We start from the raw sequence: 21,283 nt of genomic DNA, 5'->3' as shown, positions 1-21,283 counted from the left end.
TAGTCACCATAAATCATAAGCTGTAAAGTATCTAGTTTCCTAAAGGAGCAGCTTTATTTCATTAACATCTTGAAACTCACGTTGTAATGTTGCTAATTGTATAGCAATTTATCTGGGATCACTGTGTGAATTGCTGTTCTCAGTCAGCTTTTGGCACTCGTTGTCAGCTTAAGAAAAGAACAGAGAGTAAAGAATTCAGGAAAGAAAAATTACATGGATGATCTAAAAGGGACCACACTGCTAGATTGAGACAAGCTGGGATATTCTGAATTATCTAAGAACTCTGTCCCAGAAAGGTAACTGCAAGCCAAGTAAATAGCACTGTTCCTTCAGATCAAGGCTACTCCCTCTGATACTTGCAAGCATTTCCTACCCACTTGTGAATAGGATTGGTCTGTGCCTGGTATTGCAGACTTGTTCTGGCAAGTTTTATAGTGAGGGTTTTTTAAAATAAAAGTTCCTAGCAACAAGGTGAAGGACTATTTCAGGACAGCATTCCTATCCAGGATAGCATTAAGTAATTGTGTAAATTTAGGCATGTGCAAAGATGTCGGTGAAATTACTGGGATCCAAGCATGTGCTTTAAATGCTGGCACACATTTAAATGTCTTAATACGACACCTCAAAGTATAAGGAGCAATTCTGTTTATGAAAATCAGTCTCGGCGTACTTTATGTCCTTCATGACCTGTTAGATGCAGGTACTCGTTATGAATAAATCTCTGCGTTTATTCAGAGTTTTGCACAATGAACAGCATAGATGCTGATCAGTGAAACTACATTTTTTCCTGGCTTGTGAGGAGATGTTGAGTTTTCGTTTTTTTAAACAGACAAACTGGAAAAGCTAAGCTGCAGAGGTTGTAGCAACAGTTGGGCCATGGGAGGCTGGGAATGACATTCAGCTTCTGGCTGGCTAGCCTGCTTTCCATGAAAATGTTTGTGCTGCTCAGGGCTGCCCCAGAATTGTGTTACTTTCCCTTATGGAAAGCATTTCCTCACCTTCACCTTTTGTAGGAAAACAAACAGTCTTTTTCACAGATGTAGCACAGTTTCATAAAAATTTCAGTTCTGAAAAGCAGAGTAAGAAAAGTATCTCGGTGGTATGCAAACCCCAAATGAAAGGTGTATATATTTTTTTTAATTTTATGGAAGAGAATACAGAGTAAAGAAGAAGGAATGCAAGTCAAATATTAAAAAGTACTAAGATTGAAGGTTTTCTCAGGTAAGCTTTTCTGCTGCATCTAGACATACAGTGCCTTCCAGAAGAAAACTTTCACTGGTGACTGGCACCCTCTGTGTGCTACAGCCAAAAGAAATAACACTTCTAAAGAGTCTGATAACTAAAGCTGACGGACCAATAGTAAAATGAAAAATGGAATAAAGGAGGACGTCTCTGCAACTTTAGCATGTCTCTGCTGTTGGTCTCTGTTGATCTAAGGTGAGTTTAAACGAGGGGGCTTGACCAGTCAGGAAAGACCTTCCTCACCATTAGGGCAGAGAGGGACGAGTTGATTGTGCAGCCTCCATCCACAGAGGTTTCCAGGAGCTGAATGGATAACCTGGGGGTCTGATGAACCTGGTCTGACCACAGAGCTGACCCTGCTTGGAACTCTGTTCCAAGCTGAGTTAATCTACATTCCGCTAATACATCAACCTGAAATTCAGGGCAGCTGCAAACAGAGAGTGAAGAAACTAAGGAAACCATTTGGTCATCAGTGAGCTGAATTGTGAAATCTTTGCTAAGAATAGTTAACAATGGGACATGAGCATTTAATTTTTCAAATTAAGGACAAATGATAGGCATGGAAAAACCTACATATTATCATTCCAGTTTTTAAGGGCTGTTGTATATCCAACCCATCCCACTTGCCTCCCAGTGGGACAGTAACACCGCCTTGAATCTGAATTTCTGTGACAGAGGCAGTTCTGTAACTTTATGCCATAAAGCTGGAGCATGCTTTAGTTGGTGCATGCAAGAGCCTCTGTGGTGTTCTGCAAGGACAGTCTCGAGCTGATCCAGGCAGATCCCGCAGCTTGGGATGCTATAGCCAAATACAAAAAACATTTGTGTGTCAACTTTATGCCATTTTTTTTTTTTCTTCATATTTTTAGATGCTTCAGATCATTCTTTCTGGCTGAACCCCCCGAGTGGCCATTCAATCTGTGAAAATCCCAATTGGTCCCGTTGGTCTCTTTAATGCTGTGCTTTCAGCCTACCAATCATAGCTGTTGGAAGAGTGAGACTCCACCCTGAGGACAAGGCACTGTGAAATGGCTCCTCAGCCCGTTTGGTCACAGATGAGGCATCTGTATGGAGCCCCCGGGGCTCCCAAAGCCTCTTCTGAGCCAGAAGTTGCTGAGGCCAGTTTTTGGCTAAGTTGGACTTGACAGATACTAACACAAAGAATCAAATGCAAAGAATGCTTTTGTCCCAAATACAACACTAAACACAGCAACAGTGTTGAGTAAAGTATGTGCTCGCCAACATGTGTGAATGCATGCACTGCTGAGCTGTTTACAGCAGGACAGGGCCCTTCTACAAGCTTAAGTTGCCCAGAAAAACGGAGCTCTGACAGACACAGCAGTACAAAATGATGTCACTGCATTTCAATACTGTAAGCTTCTCCTTGCAATAACAGTGATTCGTACAGTGAATACGTTCTGCCACCAATTCCTGGTATCTTTTTGATATAGAACTGGAGGTCATAGAGTAGGTTATGGATACTGAAGCTCTTGTGTCCACCAGAAAGATTAATCGAAGCTTTGGTGAATTGGTTAAACAACAGGCAGGAGCCACCACAAAGATAGAAAATTTGGTGGTCAGCATGAGCTGTCCAAGAGAAGAATACAGATACTGCCACTCTAGCTGCCAGCAATTAACCTCATCCTGACATTTATTAATATTTTAAGATTCCCTTGAGCACTTAATTAGGTTTGCTAGTCCTTTCAAAAGACTTTTTTTCTGAACTCATGACTAGTCTCACTGTATAGAATGTCCAGAGCTTTGTTAAATCCAGTTCTTAAAGTTCTGGCTTCACTTGTATGCTAGAGCAAGGAGCTCAGGAACTGTTTCCAGGAATCAACCTTCTACACTGCCTTTCAGTTTCATAAGTGAAATGCTGAATTGTCATCTCGCAGAGTGGGGAACAAAGCAGTTGCAAGTCTCCTTTCACAACCCCTTTATTTCTGCATGGTTTTGCTATGCTTCTCATCTCTTTTTTGCAGCCATTAGAATATCTCCTTGTTCCCTGAATTGTTCTCTCCAGCTATGAGCTGCTCCTGTTTCTCAATATACTACTTGAAACGGGCTGAGCAGTATTACAAACAGCCATGCTCCTTATGAGCCTTTTGCTAGGTAAGAAAATCAAGCAAATGAACTGTTTCTGCATCATAAGCAGCCACTCGTAAAGCTCTGGCTTCTCTGCTGGCTGGAGAATCCCCCAGGAAGCTTTCACAAGGGTGGAGAAAGCGGAGACAAGATCAAGACCAGTGCTCTAAAGCTGCGCTTAGGGGAAGAAGCTGAGGGTGTTCGAGGGTGTTGCTGGGTGGATCTCCTTGGCTAGTTTCTGGTTTTGGCTTTATTACATGACTGTGCTTTCAATTTATTTCAAAGGTGCCTGGAGCCTTATAAATCTGCATACATAGTAAGGAAGAGATTCTCTTAACAGTGAATACAGAAATTTGAGTTTAATCACAGTGGAAAGAACATTTTGATTTAAATACAGAACGAAGCAACCTTTTCATGATGATGCGTACTAGAAATTGAGATTTTTTTCCTTGTATAGGCATACAGAACAACAGTTTCTAATAGAGAAATAACTTATATCTTGGAACTAAAAAATAAAAAGCAGACCCCTCAAAATCATTCATGCACAGCATAACATTAAAATTTACAAGCATATTTTTTAGCTTGTTTAAATAATGGTCAACAGTGCTTATGATGGAAAAACAGGTGATTTTCTCCTGTATTCAACTGCTGCAGTATACAAACCTACAGCTCGTTTGAGCTCTCCTGCTTCCACAAACCCCAGGAGGCAGCGCAGCACCCATCACTATGGAAGGCTGACTTAGATATGCCATCTTTACCTGCCTGCCCAATGCTCTCTGCACTAGGCCTACAATGTTGGCAATATCTTTACTTAAGGTCTTGCAACTATCCTTGACTTTTCTACTCAAGGAATGCACAAGGAGTGAGCTGGAAAGAAATTCTGTCCTGATCCTATGAATTAAGCTAGGTAAGATTAAGGAAGATGTAGACACAGTATATGCGAGCAGGATGACTTTGGATGAGAATGGTCTTTTTTTCCTTTTTGCTTGGGAATTACATTTGGATTCTGTGTGCCTTCCTGATTTGTTTCCCTACACTTCAGTAAGAAATCAAGTAGTGAGGTATCTTCCAGTCTATGGAGGCAGATCATTGGGTATTCCAAAGCTTTGTTTATTTTTTACATGACAATGTACTAACTGCAGTGCTGTCTATTGAAATACTGTTTAAAAGTATGACAACCAATTCATGGTTTTATTTGGTTCACATCTATCATGTGAAAGCTGTGCAGATATGTTTCCTGATAAGAAAGAACCTTGAGAACACATTTATCTGCTGAGAAAGTGCTTTAAATACAGGAAGACAGAAAAGTACAAGATATGTTAGTACGGGTGCAAAACAAAGTGGTTTTGAAACTGATGTAGAACAGCTGTTAGGTACTTAACAAAGACTATCTATTTATTAAAATGCTGCTATCCTTATCAACTAAGATGAAATTTCTCCAAATACTGAACTGTGTTTGTTGCCTTCTACAAATTCAGTTTAATGCTAGCTCTTTTCTAATGCATCCCAGAAATACAAACTTCTCCAATAAATCTCAGTGAGAAAGAGATTTCCCATCATTCTGATCAGGATAGTTTTATAACCTAGGTCAAGTTATCTGTAATCACACCTACCCTCCTGCTCATTTTGTTATGTTTCATTCATTTTCTTCCGCACAAGTCTGTTATTAAATGTTTGTTTATAGGCAACATCTCTAAAAGCATACAGAAAATTGTTACCTGTCCAAAGTCCTCGCACTTTCCAATTCTATGTATTTCTGTTAAAACAAGCAACTGTTACAGTATTGATAATGATTTCTGTTTAAGTTGTTAATGCTAAGAAATGCTCAATAATTGACTGTCCAAACGGCATGCTATTTTTTTATCCCACAGATATCTTTTTCAGCTAACACCTTCAAATCTTGTGAATTTGAACAGCACTACATTTTCTTTGTATAGACACCTTTGTACATAAAACCTTTGTGTAGGTTTTATACAGCAGTATTGCTACTCAACTTACCAAAATTTCTCTTTTCTATTGGCCAGTACTCTTTTATAAAAAAAGCCATCTCTCTGTTGTAAAATTCGTGGGTGGACAGTCATCAGTTACTTTGAAAACTCAGGTTGAAGATTTTGCTGGTGTGTTGGACAACAAATATTCATTAAGCCTTTCATTCTTGAAACTCTGAAATCACTGCACACTCTGTTACTTTTGCTATCTACTTGAAGCACAAGTTTGAATGCACACGTTATGACCAGTTACCTGTTAACAGAAAGTCCATGCATGCATATGCATATGAAAATCCTGGAACAAGTTCTGCTTGTACTCAAGAAACTACACTGAACATCTGTTCAGACATGGACTGAACACCCTCAAGTGCAATGTCACATTTGCTTATATCATACTGCATCGGGTCACGCATTAGAGTAGAAATTTATTCCAGATTAAATCCAGCTTGGAAGAGAAAGCTGTTTTCTCCTTTTTAGAACTGTTTCGAATGGGCTTAAACAATGCTTAGTTACATCCCCTGAAAGGGCAGAGTTTCTTATTAGGAGTTAATTAAGACAGATTCAGAACGTCCCAAATTAAAGCACAAACAAACAAACCACAAAAAACAACCATAACCGAAAAAACCTAACAATACAACAAATCCTTTGTACTGGAGAATTACTTAGTAAGCAAAATAGCTATGGCTATAGCATTTTTCACTTAGGTGAAGTTACTCATTAAGATATTCACAAACAGGTAAAGGTCTACTGAATATCTAGTTCTAAAAACACTTAATTAAAAAATTAGGATATATTATGCCAGAAAAGGTCTAATTCATGCCTGTGCTTCAGGAACCCTTTCTGAGCAATGTAATTTCTAAAAGCGTGTCTAACAAATGTTTTCTTTGTACCTTTTTCAGCTTCAAAGCTACAGGCTTCTCCATGTAATTATACAAAACAAAAATTAGTCATTTCTCTGCTATATGTACAACTTCAAACATGATTTAACATGATTAACGTGATTTTCAGTTCAGCAAATAAAACACAAAAATGTGAACGAGCATAAAAGGCATCTTATGATAATTGCACATATGTTAAACTATTTCGTAACTCTGATTTGCAAATCCCTCTCATATTTTTAGTAAAGTTAAAATGTAAACGAAAGAAGGTACAAACAGAATTCTTGTGTATTTAGCATATTTTCTGTTTTTTTCCTTTATGGTGCATAATGGCAAATAGCTTTTTATCTAAAATTACTGCTTTTTGGCTACTAAGAAAAAGCTTAGCAAATTAAAGACGAAAACAGATTACTACCTGTGATATGTCAAGCTTTTTATTCACAAACGTCATTCAGGCTGATTACTTATTCCATATATTCTTGTCATCTACAGGGAGAAGAGATCTTAGTGGCCAAATTCAAATCTTTGGATCCTGTGGACAGAAGCACCTGAACTTTGGCAGGTATGTGGCAAACTTCCCTTTGATAAGATCCTTCCAGCCAACAGTATGATAATGATCCAGAAAAAAAAAAACCTCCAAAAGCCTCACGGAGGGGAAAATGAGGGTAAATATTCTTGAAGTGTATTGAAAGGAGGTGGCCAAGCTCACCTTATATAAAATCCACCAACAAAAAGTAGAAGTTCCTACCCAGTTAACACACAGGACAGAGGAATTGACAGTTCTGTACAAGAATAGTCTATTATAATAATCAAATATATCAGTATGTTCTGATGCAACCTAGTAAGGCGAAATCCGAAAGACCAGAAGTATCTCACTGATACAGTCCTATGTTCTCACTGTCCTGGATGATAGAGAAAAACATCAGAAGAGCAGGCCTGAGCAACACACAGTTCAAACAACGACTGAGATTGATTCACTTGGCTACACTACAGCAGACTATTTTTTATGTTATCCTTAGTAAAGAATATGCAAAGGAACATAGGCATCACTACATGGTATAGTGAGCAATCAAACAGACTGCTTCTGTATCTGTGAGTAGCTTTGTTCCTCCTTTAGGAATATTCTGGCACATGTAGAAAGGCAAGTGCGAGTAGTAGGTACCCTCAGTTGCCATCATCAAAGAGAAATGAAGAAAATCACTTGGAAAGAGAATAAAATACCAAAAATAGCAGTTCTGATCTGCTGCTCTTGAATTAGTTCTCCAGCTTGCTAAATTCTGCAATCCTGCACATTGGAGATGTGCAAGAAACATTTAGAAATGTCTTGGACCTTTAAAAAGTATTCATCAGTAATACAGTCATCTTTTAGGGATGTTCTACAGTTAGAAAGGGTGACTGGGTGTAGCCCAAACTTCAAATATGAAAATACAAGATATTACAACGTGGGAACGCTCTTGCCTAATTGATACAAAGCAGGAATCTGGTGTAAAAAATAGGAGAAAATGTTGGCGGACAGAAAATTACCTTAAGCAAACAGCAAGCTAAAGAACTATAATGCAGTCATTTGGGATGAACTGTAGACAGATGACTGCAAACAAAAACAGAATAATGCGGTAACTCTTTCATTAAAGTAAGGCAGAAAGAACACATGCACAATGACAATGGTATCCCTGTAACTTTATCCAGGAAAGGTACCAAAAGAAGCTGCTGGGATGGCCTCACACAACAGGTTCCACAAATCCTTAACAGCAAGTTTGGAAATGAGGACCCAAACCTCACTAATCATTTTCATGCTACCTAATGCTGTCAAATGCAAAAGATGACAGTTATTTTTCCTTGTAAACTTTATTGACTTCTAGGATGCTTTCGATCAAGTTTTTACAACAGATGCAGCAAATTCCTTGCAAAGATATCTGAATACTCTGTGCCTTCCAACAAGGTGCCTGATACACTGAGATGCCCAAGTAGAATCAGACATGAGCATGTTCATCCCCTTTGCTATCTAATGTTATTCCTGACTGCGTTATGAAAAGATCTCCAGCTTGCAGCCTGACAGTCTGAAGGAGGACAGATGGCTGAAGGCTTGGACTTCCTCTATGCCTTCTGAATACATTTGCTATGTTTTGTCTGTCAAAGCACGAGCCTCCTCAGAGCTGCTAAGCCAACAGGCTTTACAATCAACAAATTAAACCCCAAAGTGTGACAGTCAGCGTGACCACTCTACAGTCCCATATTTCTTGAACAAGAAATCATGAGAATTGCTAGTGAATTTACTCAACTTGAACCTGAAGTCTAGTGATTGCTTGCATAATCCCAATTCAAGAAGCTAAGGTAAATACAACTTTCGGAAGCCTGCCTGAATCTAGGACATTTGGCATGATTAGCATATGGTATGAATCTTAATGGCAACAGACTCAGCATATTCCTGCAGGGGTCAGAATAATGGAAAAGCAGTAAGCAACTAAAGGAAGTGAAGCAGCTGCTAGTATTTATGCTTGTGATGGATGTTCAGAGTAAAATGGTCAGACAGAACACAGAATATCTATCCAAGGTCTTGACATGACACTCACAGCTGTGCAAATAGCACAGATGGGAAGATGATTTAGAGTGGCCAAATCTTGAAAATGCCCAAAAGCAGGCCCTCGGGCCCTCAAAACAAGATGTTTCTTGTGACCTCCCCTCTGGCCCCTAGTGACTGTTGGGGAGAAGCTCCAGAAAGGACTCTGCAGCATTTTCACAGCTTAACAGCTTGAACAATTGGTTTGGGACGGGTTGATGAAAGATGATCTCTGCGTGATGTACCCAAATGTACAAGAAATTAATTGGCTTCTATGAACACTCAGTACGAAGAGCTGTGAAAGTGTCAGTTCGTATTCTTCTGTGGATTCTCTTAGATCTGTAAAATTCCTATGGCTGTTCCAAGGAATTAGCATTCCAATGGCATGTATAACCAGGTCAGTCTCTTAGGGTGCCTACTGCTGGCAGAGTGTCCTCCACTTGCTGAAGTACAGCAGCAAACATATATGGCTGAACTTTACTTGCATAAGCACTTTGATGAACTAATGACAATTCTTAGAGTACTCTTACTTTGGATTGTCTTCCTAAAATAAATAACTAGACTTTATTTTTTCCTACCGCAGCTCTTTTCCTCACCCCATCTTCCAACTAATTATTTGTTTAGAGAACACAGGCTCTCTTAAAAGTCATCCCAAAAGTAATTTAAAAGAACTCCTTAAGTGCAAGGAGAACATTTGGGATGCTGCACTGAATTCTGACTGCAGGAATCATTTTACAAAAGGCTCCCCAGAACATTTCTGGGGCCAGCCTAAAACACTGTTAGAGCTATGTTCTTGTTGTGCATTTTAGTTATGTCTAGCTTACATAATAGTCATGGGCAACAGGGACAAATGAGAAGCTGGTGTAGGCATTCCTGAATCCCAGTACATTCCTTTTTGAAGGTCCCTAGGCTTTTGATTTACTTTGCTCCTGGAGCCTGAATGCTCGTTAGTGACTGTGAAGTATTATCAACACTCCTGCAGTGCATTTCAGATTTAGTTTCATCTGAACAGGATTGGGATTGCGTGTTCCAAGACTGCTCTGCAGGACAGCTTAAAGCACAGTAAGGGGAAGCTCATTAGGATGTGTATTTCAGAAGTGCACTATACACCCAAGCCAAAATGTCAAGACAGAGTGCCCGAATGGAGGCACAGCAAGCCTCTCCAGCTAGGGCTGGTTCTGAAAAGAGCTGGGCTCAATGCATATGTATTTATCCCATTTGTAGTTTGTGCTCTTTGCATACTACTTGCGTTAGTAGTATGCACTACTTGCATAAGACTATATGTCTTTTGGGAATTAATTTCAGAATGGAAAACAAAACATCATGAGCTGTTTCCCCTTGCTGCTCTCTCCCTAAGAGATGGAATCTAGAGATGCAAAATTTATTTAGATTTAGACTCACATAACTTCTCAAGATAAAAGCCTAGACTGGGTATAAGTTACTTTGGAAAGTATCAGAAAACTAAAATGATTTTGCAGGGGAAAAAATACACAACAGAAAAAAAAAGTCAACTTCTTCCCTCCCTCCAAAAGATGGGAGAAATAAAAAGCAAATAACCAAGTCTGGGCAGAATTATCTGGAATAAATGCACCGTTTTTTCATATAAAAAGCATTGACCATCATATTACAGCTCCTCTTCCATGTACTCCTCAGTCACAGCAGTGCAAAGGTTTACAAGGAGACTGAATATAGGGCTGCAGAAATATAGGAAGCTAAACTAATGAGGGTGGTCTGAAGAGCAAAATAAGTAAATAAAATTTTGATTGCTTTATAGCTTGTATTGCCAGCATGATAGGAAGGGAAAACAAACAGCCAAAAGCTTTCCATTCTCAAATTCACAAGTTACTTGGCATCTTAGCTCCCCCCCTCCTGTTCTCCCCTCTACCCTCTCCATGTAAGTGTTATGACATTCTAGGAAAAGCTCATAGCTTCTTGTAGGCTAGATTTGACAAAATTGAATTAATTGGGTGATTTTCTTTTGATTTCAATAAGGGTAGACTCAAATCGCAGAGTCTAACAACAATTCAGTTCCGTAGGCAGGCAACAGAGTTCAAGTATTTGTTTAGAAAGAGGCAAAGAAGTACCTGTGTATTAGTGAACTCAGTCATTTATTTAAATATTTTTCTTATTCTGTTTTTGGCTTTTCCCAAAGTGAGCAATACTCTGATATTGGCAGGTGAGAATATATGAGTGGTTTCCTGAAAAGGCTGGTTGGTGCCATATGGGAATCAACCTGGCGACCAACTCAGCAGCACTTCAAGTGCTATTAGGAACTTGGGTGGGATCAACATTATCTTAAATTCTGCATTTAATTCTTTTATGTTGAATCACAATTACTTTGTACGTTTTCTACGTACGCATGGAAAATATCCAAAATAAACTATCCTCACTTTCTCATCAGCTTTGGAGATTCCTACCACCTGCTGTTCAAATTCAGCATGCTAAGAAATCCCCAGAGTTTTGCTACCTACACTTCTGACAAGTTCTTAGACAAGAACTTGGTTTGGATCAAGAGAAGTTATAAAAATGACCTTCACATACAACATACATACATCATAGTTATTTCTGTGGCCTTGTCTTCTTTGACACAATGTACTTTACTAGCAATCTGCCATCTGTGCTATTAGTATGCTGTGTGGCCTGTAATACCAGCATGCATCAGATAAAAGAAGTACTCAACACTGATAAAAACTTTAACTTTCACTTGTTTTCTTCAGGTCAGAGATTAAGAAGGTATTAAAACTCTTGTAGCTCAGACACACAGCCATGTTAGATTAACAAGTGCAGAGAATCCATACCTCCAAGAATATTCATCCTATCAACAGAAATGGGATCTGGCCATACAGTATCTTGCTTTGCCTAAGGATGAAGCTCAGCATGTTACTGAAGCTACTTAGCAAACATGAATAATGTCATTTCTGCATGTGTATTCCAAGCACAAAAACCAACATGTGGTTGGCCTATCGTACTCTCACAATTCAATGTTTAAAAAAGGGAATGGACAATGTATTGTAACAGGAGGCCCCTGCTACTCTAGTATGATGTCAGCAATATAGCTCCTTAGAGCATGTTATTGTTTTAAACAGAGGTCTCCACACTTTCACATTGGTTATAAAATACTTAGTGCTGCTGGACTGGAAGGAAAAATGTCATACATCTGCAAACAATTAGAAGGAGCTGGGCTTCATATTTGATTTACTAAACAATAAAACAAGCTTAAGTGTGACTATATGTATAAGTTACACTCCCTAGGAGCCTCAAGCAGTTATCATAGCAAAGTCTTTTAACCATAATTAAATAAATCCACAGTGGGACCATTGCTGATCAAGATTATTTTTTATAAGATATTTTCAGTAGTGAAGATCATGAAGTTGAATGCATGCTTTAAGTGCTCCTAAAGTCTTTTATCCTTTCTTTCAAGAACACTATCCACTACATTTTCTCCAGCTGGAATTCATTCAGTACAATATATTTCAGCTTTTAAGCAGTAACATTTCTATGCTTTCTGCGTTTAGAATGAAATTTTGGCACAGGGAGATTAGTAGCAAAACTCTGACTCAGTAAAGCTCAAGATTTCACCATAGTTTGTATGTCTGTTAGTTAAAAGTTCTGGTACTCTAACAACAACGGTTAGTTGTTATTGTAAATTAACCACAGATTTGTAAATTGAATATAAATATTTGGTTTCAACTTCCAGGAAACTAAAGCATGGAGAAAAGATAATAATGTATCATTTCTCAAAACAAAAACCCTAGCAGCTTATCAGTGTCTAAGTTAATCCTGTCACACAACCAGAATATACAAAGGCATTGGTACCATGTGCCATTAAGCTTTACTATATTATCACTTACTTGTACCCATAATGCCATTACAGCAAGAGTGATGTTCATGCTTGTAATTTTTCCAGCATTATCTGCAAATATTATAAAAGAGCAGTGCTAAGTGCCCAACTGCAAACTCTTTATCGTAATTGACCGGTGAAGGTGAGTTTTTATAGTACAGCAGGATCACACATAGTGGCTCATGGCTGGATCAAACACAGGAGTTCAGTACTCTCTCCTTGGTTCTGCTAGTGCTGTGCTAAGTTAAGTTGGGGGAAAAATAACTTGCCATCCTTGGCATTATTTTTTCCTCAACAGCCCCAAAGAAACACTTGGGATTAAAGGGATAGTACGGTACTGACCCTCCTCTCACAGGCTTTTCACTTGCTATTCTTGAATTAGATGGACAGAAATGCTCAGCATCAGACAAAACAGAAATGCAACTCCAAGGCTTTGCTCATCAAAACAACTTATCCAGACTCCATGATGATTACTATGCTTCAGAAGCACAGGGAATTTACTTACTGGTGATGAATAATGTTCCATATATGTGAATACCATAGAGAAAGGAACTACCACTGTATAATACAGCATGCTCTGATTATAGTCACTCGTACTATTTTATATGATTATACTGTTAAGGACCACAGAAATGGAAAGGATGAACCACGGGGTCACAATTTGCCCTCTGTTTGCATGGGTATCCCACTGACATGCTTAGAAGCCAAGTTTATGAACAAGGAGTAAAATATATTTTTATGAAAGAAAACAAAACACTGGACAAAACATCTGTTACTTCAGCAAGTATAAGAGTAAACTATTTATATAAAATAATAAATGAAACAGTCTTAGTTTACAGTAGTGCTTGTGAGTCTGGTTCCTGAATGCATACAATTAACATTGCTAATACTCTGAGAATTTTGGCACAGTGTGCAGTGTATGTACACCCAGATGAAAACTCTTCATTGCCATAGTTTCAGAGAGTGGCTAGACTATGACTGGAAATAAATTGGCTGAGTCTGTGTAGGACTACTTCCACAGAGACCAGAAGAGCACAAGATGTTCAGATGTTTGGTTCCTACTGCTTGAGGAACGTGGGTCATACGTATATGAGTAACATACAACATTGCATTGTTCTGCATTACGATCTGATCTAAGCAAAGGCTCACACTTTTTTTTTTTTTTCATTCCATTCAGCATCACCTTACTAAAATAAAACCCAACAGCATAGTTTGCACGTCTTCAGAAGATGTCTGCAGTACGTCCTGCTGTGTTACCTGTCACCTCCTTAAGGAGGTGTGTACGTGTCCAATTTAGTGGCGTACAGATACGTTCCTAACAAATTCAAAGATCTAAGGTGTTATTTTCCAGGCTTAGATTTGTTATCACGTACACTCCAGTTATACTGAAAGTAAAACACACGGCAGCTTGCTTACCTTGGCACACATTGTGCTCACTTTGCTCATACCCAGCTGCACACTGAATTTGATGAGTTGGGTTTGGAGGGGCACGGTTAGGATCAGCTGGAGTCCGGCGAATGACGTTGTTTCGACCACTAGTGGATTCAGCTGCTGCTTCTTCTCGCTCATTTACAATAATTTGGGCTGTTCTAGGTAGACAGAGGTATCCTCCATAGTGGTTAACACATTTCATCCCACCTTTACATGCATCTGGGACTATTTCACATTCATCAATATCTGTGGTTAGCAACAACACAAATCATGCTTTTAACAGTTGAATCCTCTGCAACAGCCATTAATACAAACAACATAATGAGGCATGCGAGCACACTCCTTGTTTGAAACAGGAATGTGACAATACTGAAGTAATTCCAGCAGCAAGTTTTTCTTTGGAAGTGATTTACTGTACCTTTGCACCGCTGCCTAACAGGATCCCATTCATAGCCATCTGTGCATTGCTACAGATAAAAGAGGAAAAGAAAACGTTGGTAAAAAAAAATATTGCGCTATACAGGATTCTTTATTTTGGAAAAAATAAGCATATTTCAATGAACTCCAAGCTTTACACTGGGAGAAATGCAATGTTTCTATACCTTGGAAAGCTAGAAAAATGTCTGCTAATACAGTATTGCTAGGCAGGAACAAGACAAATATGTACAGATAGAGGCTTCGTCTCAGGTAGGTCCCAAGATATTGTGTGCAGGGTAGGCAAGGCTTTAATGAGAAAGGGAAAAGCATCACTTTTTTCTTGTCTTGCTGCTATTTTCTGTTTTAAAGCATCTGCCGTTGCTTGAATATCAGAACAGATATTCGTTCAATAGATACAACTGACCCAGCTGACCAGGATGGAAAAATCTTCTAATGAAAGAAAAAGTAAGTTTTTCTTCTTCTTTGATCTTGTGCATTGCCTTCCAAAAGGTGAACATCTTTTATTCCAGGCATACGTTTGCCAGAGGGACTAATGGACCTCAGTACCCCTGTATATCATCTTTTCTCCCATTAGCACACTAGCAATGGGGAAAGATCCCATGACAGCTGGAAATTCATTCACATGCACTTTAACCATGTGACTCCAGGAACTGCAGTCTAGGAAGAACAATTTATATTGTGAGACGTACAATAACCGGTTAGAGTTTATAGCAGCAGGACTACTTATATAAATAAAACTTGACAGAATTCAAACAAGACTGAACTCAGCAACTATTCATATCAACTCAGGCTGGTAACGTCAGGAAGAATTTTAAATATTCTGCCCTGCAGTTTAAGAAAATATCTTAGTTATCCCTCTGCCCAAAAGCATTAAAGTGTCTAGAATGCAGTAATTTTAATCACCAGTTACATTTCCAGAAATTAGTTAGTTAAGTATCACAATGCTGCCAGCTACAGCAGACATTTAAAACATCAATGAATCAACTGCTGCATTATGCAGGTGCATATGCATTCTGCACTGCTTAGCATATTATTTTAATGGTCTTACAGAAAGAAAGAATTGAGTCAATTAATGTAACTAGCCAGAGTCCAGCAAGCTGAATGTTACTGCAACTCCTCTGCCACAGAGAACTGCGTGGGTGACAAATTTGACCTTCTGGTGCTGAGATCCACTGGGTCCATGTACTATCCTCAAGTTATTTTGAGAAACTTGTTACAAACACTGACTCAGCAATAGGATTGAAAATATGTTCTTCATTCACAGGTGACGCCAGCCATCTGCCAGATGTAGCAGCAAGTTGGAAGATAAAGCTCCTATGTTAGGAAGGGGTAAGTGGACAGCAAATTGTGTATTACAGTGCTCTATATCTAAAGGAATGACTACATGCTGAGTTGACAACACCAAAGTTACTGTAGCTATGAAAACCCAAACCCAGAGGAAAACAGCTAATTCATGCACCTACTGAATCACCCAGTTCCTGTTGATGCACAACAGGAGTGCAGTCTATTTCATAGTAAGGAGCCAAGTCCAACTATTACTGCAGCTGAAGGGAGTTTTACAATAGAAGTGGATTTGGTCCTAAATTAATACAAAGTACATATGAGAAACAATAGCATCCGAAGGGTAAAAATTCCAACAGCAAGTTTTCATTGTTAAATAATTTTATATGATTAAAAGCCTAACGATCACTGAAGCACCTAAATGGTAAGACATTATGAAAACATAATACCAGAATCCAAGTCACACAGGCATGCAAGAAATCTATTGGTACAAAAAGAACCATTTAGGCTTATCACAATTTTTTTTTTTTTTTTTAACGTGTAACAAATGCTGAAAAAGAAGGGAGTAGGTTCCCTATATTAGTGTGAATTTTCAAAACGTGCTTAATTCATCTGTTTCCACTTAGACAGAGGGACTTAAAAACACCCCAGAAGCCTCTAACCAAAAGTCCTCCCAACCACCTATTGCTTCTACAGCCCAGGGTTACAAGTATTTCATGACTGACTTCGTGATGTTCACTGGAGGCTTCCCAGAGCCCCATCTTCTATGGCAAGCTCTGCAATCTTTACTTGCCTGAACCATCCCACTGACTTCAGTGGGATTACTTGCAGAAAACACAATCTCAGCCTTTGGCTGTGGTTCTGTAACTTTCTGCATGTGTGCAGAATTTTCTGCTTGTGTGGCATTGCGCTGATGTCTGTATACATATTCCAAGGTCCACCCATATGAAGCAAGTTGCAGGGATTACAGCTGTAATCAGATGTAAAAATGCAGGTTTTTCACCAGCCCAAGCCGATGTAATTGCCACTCCTTCTATGACATGTATTATACAAGCCAAGGAGTGAGCACAGCAGTTTAGAACCAAGAATTTCCAAAAAGGACCTTAAACTGCTGTCACCTGGTTGTAAGGAGAATCTGCTTTCACTTTTTCTGTAGAAACTGATCGAGGTGGGCAAAACCACTGGTCTAAAGCAGCTCAGCAACTAACGTTCATGCAATCACCCCAGGAGCTAAATGCTTCATTAAGAGCAGTGAATTTTTTTAAGTACTTGCATGTTGTTATAAGCAGCTTGAAACATCCAAAGGAAAACACAGAAGAATGTTTGACCTAATTATCCATCAAGTTCCACGTACTTCAAACGAGGGTCCCCAGGGACCTTTTCTTGAGGAAGGCGGATACAGAAACTAAGCCTCATAGTTTCGCTCAGTTCATCAGGCACAGCATACAGATAAGCTTTTCAGAACGGGGAGCTGCAGCCCGTTTTGCTCGGTCTTGCAAACTTCAGCTTTTCAACTACCCTTTCAGCATAGGACAGCTTATTTTAGGCTAGCATTCAAACTCAAAGAACTCTGCATCGCATGCTACGCGTTGGCAAGAAGTTCGGTTTTTCTTAAGGGTCATTTAGAAAAGAATCCCTGCAAAGCAGCAATCATCTCCCGCTCTATTAAACCTTACCGTGTACGTTATGGTTTCCTCAGTTTCCTGTGAATGTACTGTAATAAGAATGAGAGCAGCCAAGAACATAGCTGTCAACATCATGAACCTGGAAAGAAAGAAAAACAAATAAACCAGCGGTATTTTTAGCGTCCCTTTGCTAGAAAACACAGCGCCCAGCGCTGCGCGCGTCCTACCTGGGCACCGCGGCCAGCACGCAGCCCCTTCCCGAGCGGCAGCAGAGGGGAAAGCCCTGGCAGCGCGGCCAGCCCGCTGCGCCCGATCCAGCTGAAAAACAGTCACAGCAATAATAGCAATTAACAATAAACCGCCTTTAAAACAACACGGCACTTAACGGCACGCCGGGGCGAGGAGAACGCAGCTCGCCAGCCCCGCGTCTCGGCTGGTGAAGCGGTTTCTCGACGGAAGCGCTGACGGAAGGTCGGAGAGGACCTCGGAGCGGCACCGACGGCCAGCGCCGCGTCGGGCACCTGCCGAGCCGGGGCCGCCGAGGCGCACGTCCACCCGCCATCCCGCTCCTACCTGCGGCGGGGCCGGGGCGGCTGCTCCCGGCGGCACGCTACCGCGGCGGCTCGGCCCCGTCCGTCCGCTGGCTCCGCTGCGGTGCCGGCACCCGCTCCCCCCCCCGGGCCTTCAGCTAAATAGAAACGGTCCCGGCTCCTACCGGAGCCCCCGCACGCCCCCTACCGACCCCTGTCGGCGGCCGGAGCCCCGCTGCTGGGCGGGGCGGGGCGGGGCGGCACGGGGTACGAGGCGCGGCCCTTCGCCGCGGCCCTTCGCCGCTCTCCCGCCCGCACGCCGCTGGCCGAAGCGCCCGGAGGCAGGGCAGGTGCGGGGCCCGGCGCCATGTTGCGTGCGGGAGGGACGGGGCGCGGGGCCGCGTTCTGAGGGAACGGGATGACCCCGCCCGCGTCGCCCCGCCCCGGGAGCCGAAGCCGGCCCGGTGGTCACCGGCTCGGTCTCGGCGGACGTGCTCCTGCCCGGCGTCCCGGCAGGCAGAGCCGTGAGGGCGCGGTGAGGGGCTTCGGCCGCCGTCCTTCTGGTGCTGCGCGCCCGCGCTGAGGAGAAGTCGGGGCGAGCGGCGAAGCGCAGAACGCGCTGAGCTGGAAGCGGCCCAGCCGCCCTTCCCCTCGCACAGCTCCGCGCGGTTCCCCGCAGCGGGAGTGAAACGAATCGCGGAATCGTTAAACTCGAAAGAGACCACCGAAATCATCTAGCCCAGCCACCGCTCCGTCCCCACCGCACCGCTAAGCCGCGTCCCTCAGTGCCACATCCACCCTTTTTCTCGAGCACCTCCAGGGATGGTGACTCCAGCACCTCCCCGGTCAGCCCGTGCCAATAATGGAGAAAACAGCAGGAAAAAAAAAAAAAAAACGGCCTGAGGAAGGCAGCGAACGGCGCTGTGCGTCCCAACATCTGAGCCCAAACAGCACTTAAGTGGGAAACCTAGAGCAGCGCTCACTGACAGCGCTACTGATGGAAGCAGCCCTCCGAGGCTGGCCCCTAATTACTTGTTTCTGGCTCCTTCTGCCAATGATGCGCTGTATTCCCCGCGGCTTTAGTGAACTCTGTCACATCTCAGCCTTTGCTTCCTTTTAAAACCACGGTTTTCATGCATTCTTTAACGTGCTGTCTTTATGACTGCATGTTTGCTTTGGTCTTCCTGGCAGGGCTTGTTGCCGCTCCCTTTTGTCCTCAAAAACCCAAGGATAGGTAGGCTGAAGGAAGACTGTGTGTGGTCAAAATGTCACTGCACTCCAGCTAATTCTGGCTGCTGGAACTGTCCCTGGGGGCACTAGACAGCTGGACGTGATTTAGAGCAGGCTGAGATTGATATTAGAAGCTAGCCTGAAAATAAGGAAAACAAAATTGCACTTTAATCTCTTCTACTCCCAGATCTGACCCCCTTTTCCTGTTTCAAATGTACAGAAAATCAAGCGCACAGCGAGTTTAAGCAACTTATATTTGTCAGCTCAGGGGACCATCAGTGTCAATTTAAGATGATTTCTTTTCCTCACTATGTCATATCAAGTAACACTGGAGTTGTCTGAACTAAGAGCTGGAATGGTGGAGATGTTATTTTCATGTTGGACTTGCAGGAATTTTAGAACATAAATTATTTTGATAACATGGCAGACTGCCTTTCTGCCACACTTCCTGCAAATGTCAGGCTTTTTTTCCACGTTTCAACTCGTAAATGACATAGTGCTAGTGAAGGATAAATTGTGAAGAATTATGCGCCTGACTTTATTGCTGATTAAACATGACAAACGTTGAACTTTTATTTGATGTAAGATTTTACAAGTTGATCTTCAAGGGAGGTAATGTGAGCATATTGCGTATGATGTCGAGTGTTATTTTAGTGTAAACTTAATTTGTTAGCAAACTGCTTTCATGTTTTAATAGCAAGCTGACAGTTAGAGGTAAACCTGTATTTTCTCGTGTATGGGAAATCTTGAACAATTTCTGTTGTGCTGAGGCCTTTGGCTAACTTAGACCAACTCACAGTTTCACATATAGATCTCTAGCAATGCTCTCTGAGAATATTGAAATACAATGTTGTTGCCATTTTTTAATTCGAACTTTTACTGAAAGCCAAGCATGCAGTTTGCGTGCAGTTTATCAGGCATTCCATTTTGCTTCTGCAATTTACAGAAATGTGATCACATATTTTGTAAGCTTCTGTAAAGTCCAGTGGAAGTGTGGATGCTGGGTGTGGTGTTGTATTCTCATCACAGTCCTCTGACATGAAAAGAAAATGTGAGAGTGAGAGGGCAAGTAGATGAAAAAGGAGCCTCCACAGAAAGCTGCCCATCTCTTTCATTGCTCCAGCTGTACAGCCACACCAAATCAGGAGACTGAAGGGCTTCAGTAGCGTGAGCAGTTTTTCTGGTGTAGCTGAGAATACCAAGTGAAATGAGAGTGTGATCATGGGGGAGAAGGATGTTTTCCTTTTACTGTCTGGTTTACCATCTCTTGTGTCTTACAGAATCAGTATTTCTCATGCCTGTGCTACTTACTGGCTACTTCATGTTGTAAGAGTTTCAAGTGTCATAAATCCAGGCCTTAATTTGCACCACAATTGCTGAGAAGATTTATTTTGCTAGGCAATTTTATCTGGAATTTGGACAGCCTTCCCACCTTTTGCTTGTATGGGTATTTCTAACTCATTCAATCATGTTCTTTTGCATAGCGGTTCTTTTCCATTGCTGTGCCTTCCAGTGATTTTCCTTCTCTTGTTCTTTTCTTCTTTGCTCATGCCAGATAAGAGAATCAGCACTGGGAAACATATATCGCTGTAGACGTGTGGCTTTTGTAATACCAAAGCTTCCTTTTTCTGAAGAACCAGAACTGCAGCATAAGGAGCTTAAATCTGACAGTGTACGAGGTTTCAACCAGTCCGGGTAATGTAAGGGCTGTCTAGAAGCTTTCCACAGAACTATAATCCATCTGAGGAAAAAACAGCCTTCTTGATATTCAAAATATTAGCTGGAATGTATAGTTTCCTTTTGATTAAACTATGTCAGTGCAGTTCCTTGCTCTGGCTAAGAGGCAAAATAGAAAAGCCAGAATTCAGATCCAGTATTACCCAGAATATGTTGGAGTCAGTTTTATATCTAGCTTTGTCTTCCTGACAAGCTTAGTGCAAGTCATTTAATATATTTCTTGGTACACTCTTGGTCTATAAAACGGAGAAAATATTTGATGCTTGCGCAGGGAACTGGGGAGAATGCATTCTCTTATTTATCAAGGATTTTCAAAGACATTCAATTGATTTAGATACCCAGCTGCCTTTCAAAGTCAATGGAATCTAGATACTTGCTCAAGAGGTAGACCTCATGCAGCCATGAAGGGCCTGCTGTGGC

General features: G+C 41.2%; 2 protein-coding genes across 17 annotated transcripts in view; one reads left to right on the top strand and one right to left on the bottom strand.

The window, feature by feature from the left end:
- EFEMP1 (EGF-like fibulin extracellular matrix protein 1) overlaps positions 1–18,702 on the bottom strand; it is a 51,976-nt gene extending 33,274 nt beyond the window's left edge. Inside the window, exons 1-5 of one of the 3 annotated variants that reach the window (XM_031597882.2) lie at positions 18,663–18,702; positions 17,594–17,684; positions 17,418–17,505; positions 14,441–14,489; positions 14,008–14,268 (exon numbers count right to left, since the gene is read on the bottom strand). In XM_031597882.2, the coding sequence (XP_031453742.1) occupies positions 14,008–14,268; positions 14,441–14,489; positions 17,418–17,501 (394 nt within the window). In that variant the 5' untranslated portion in view covers positions 17,502–17,505; positions 17,594–17,684; positions 18,663–18,702. Of the gene's footprint in view, positions 1–14,007; positions 14,269–14,440; positions 14,490–17,417; positions 17,506–17,593; positions 17,685–17,939; positions 18,082–18,368; positions 18,389–18,662 lie in introns of those variants that run through there. The other 2 variants (XM_031597880.2, XM_031597881.2) reach the window with 2 other exon arrangements.
- LOC116231878 (uncharacterized) overlaps positions 18,167–21,283 on the top strand; it is an 81,476-nt gene continuing 78,359 nt past the window's right edge. For 12 of the 14 annotated variants that reach the window (XR_016463795.1, XR_016463797.1, XR_016463796.1 and 9 more), the window contains exons 1-2: positions 18,190–18,431; positions 20,682–20,798. Coding sequence is in view for 3 of the 14 variants with exons in the window: in XM_090134523.1 (XP_089990649.1) it covers positions 18,315–18,431; positions 20,682–20,798 (234 nt within the window). In the remaining 11 variants the exon portion in view is untranslated. Of the gene's footprint in view, positions 18,432–20,406; positions 20,822–21,283 lie in introns of all 14 variants that reach the window. The other 2 variants (XR_016463802.1, XR_016463803.1) reach the window with 2 other exon arrangements.

The sequence above is a fragment of the Phasianus colchicus genome, chromosome 2 (genome assembly GCF_987193195.1).
Source record: "Phasianus colchicus chromosome 2, bPhaCol1.hap1.1, whole genome shotgun sequence".
Classification (NCBI taxonomy): domain Eukaryota; kingdom Metazoa; phylum Chordata; class Aves; order Galliformes; family Phasianidae; genus Phasianus; species Phasianus colchicus.
This window is presented reverse-complemented; position numbering and strand designations above follow the sequence as displayed.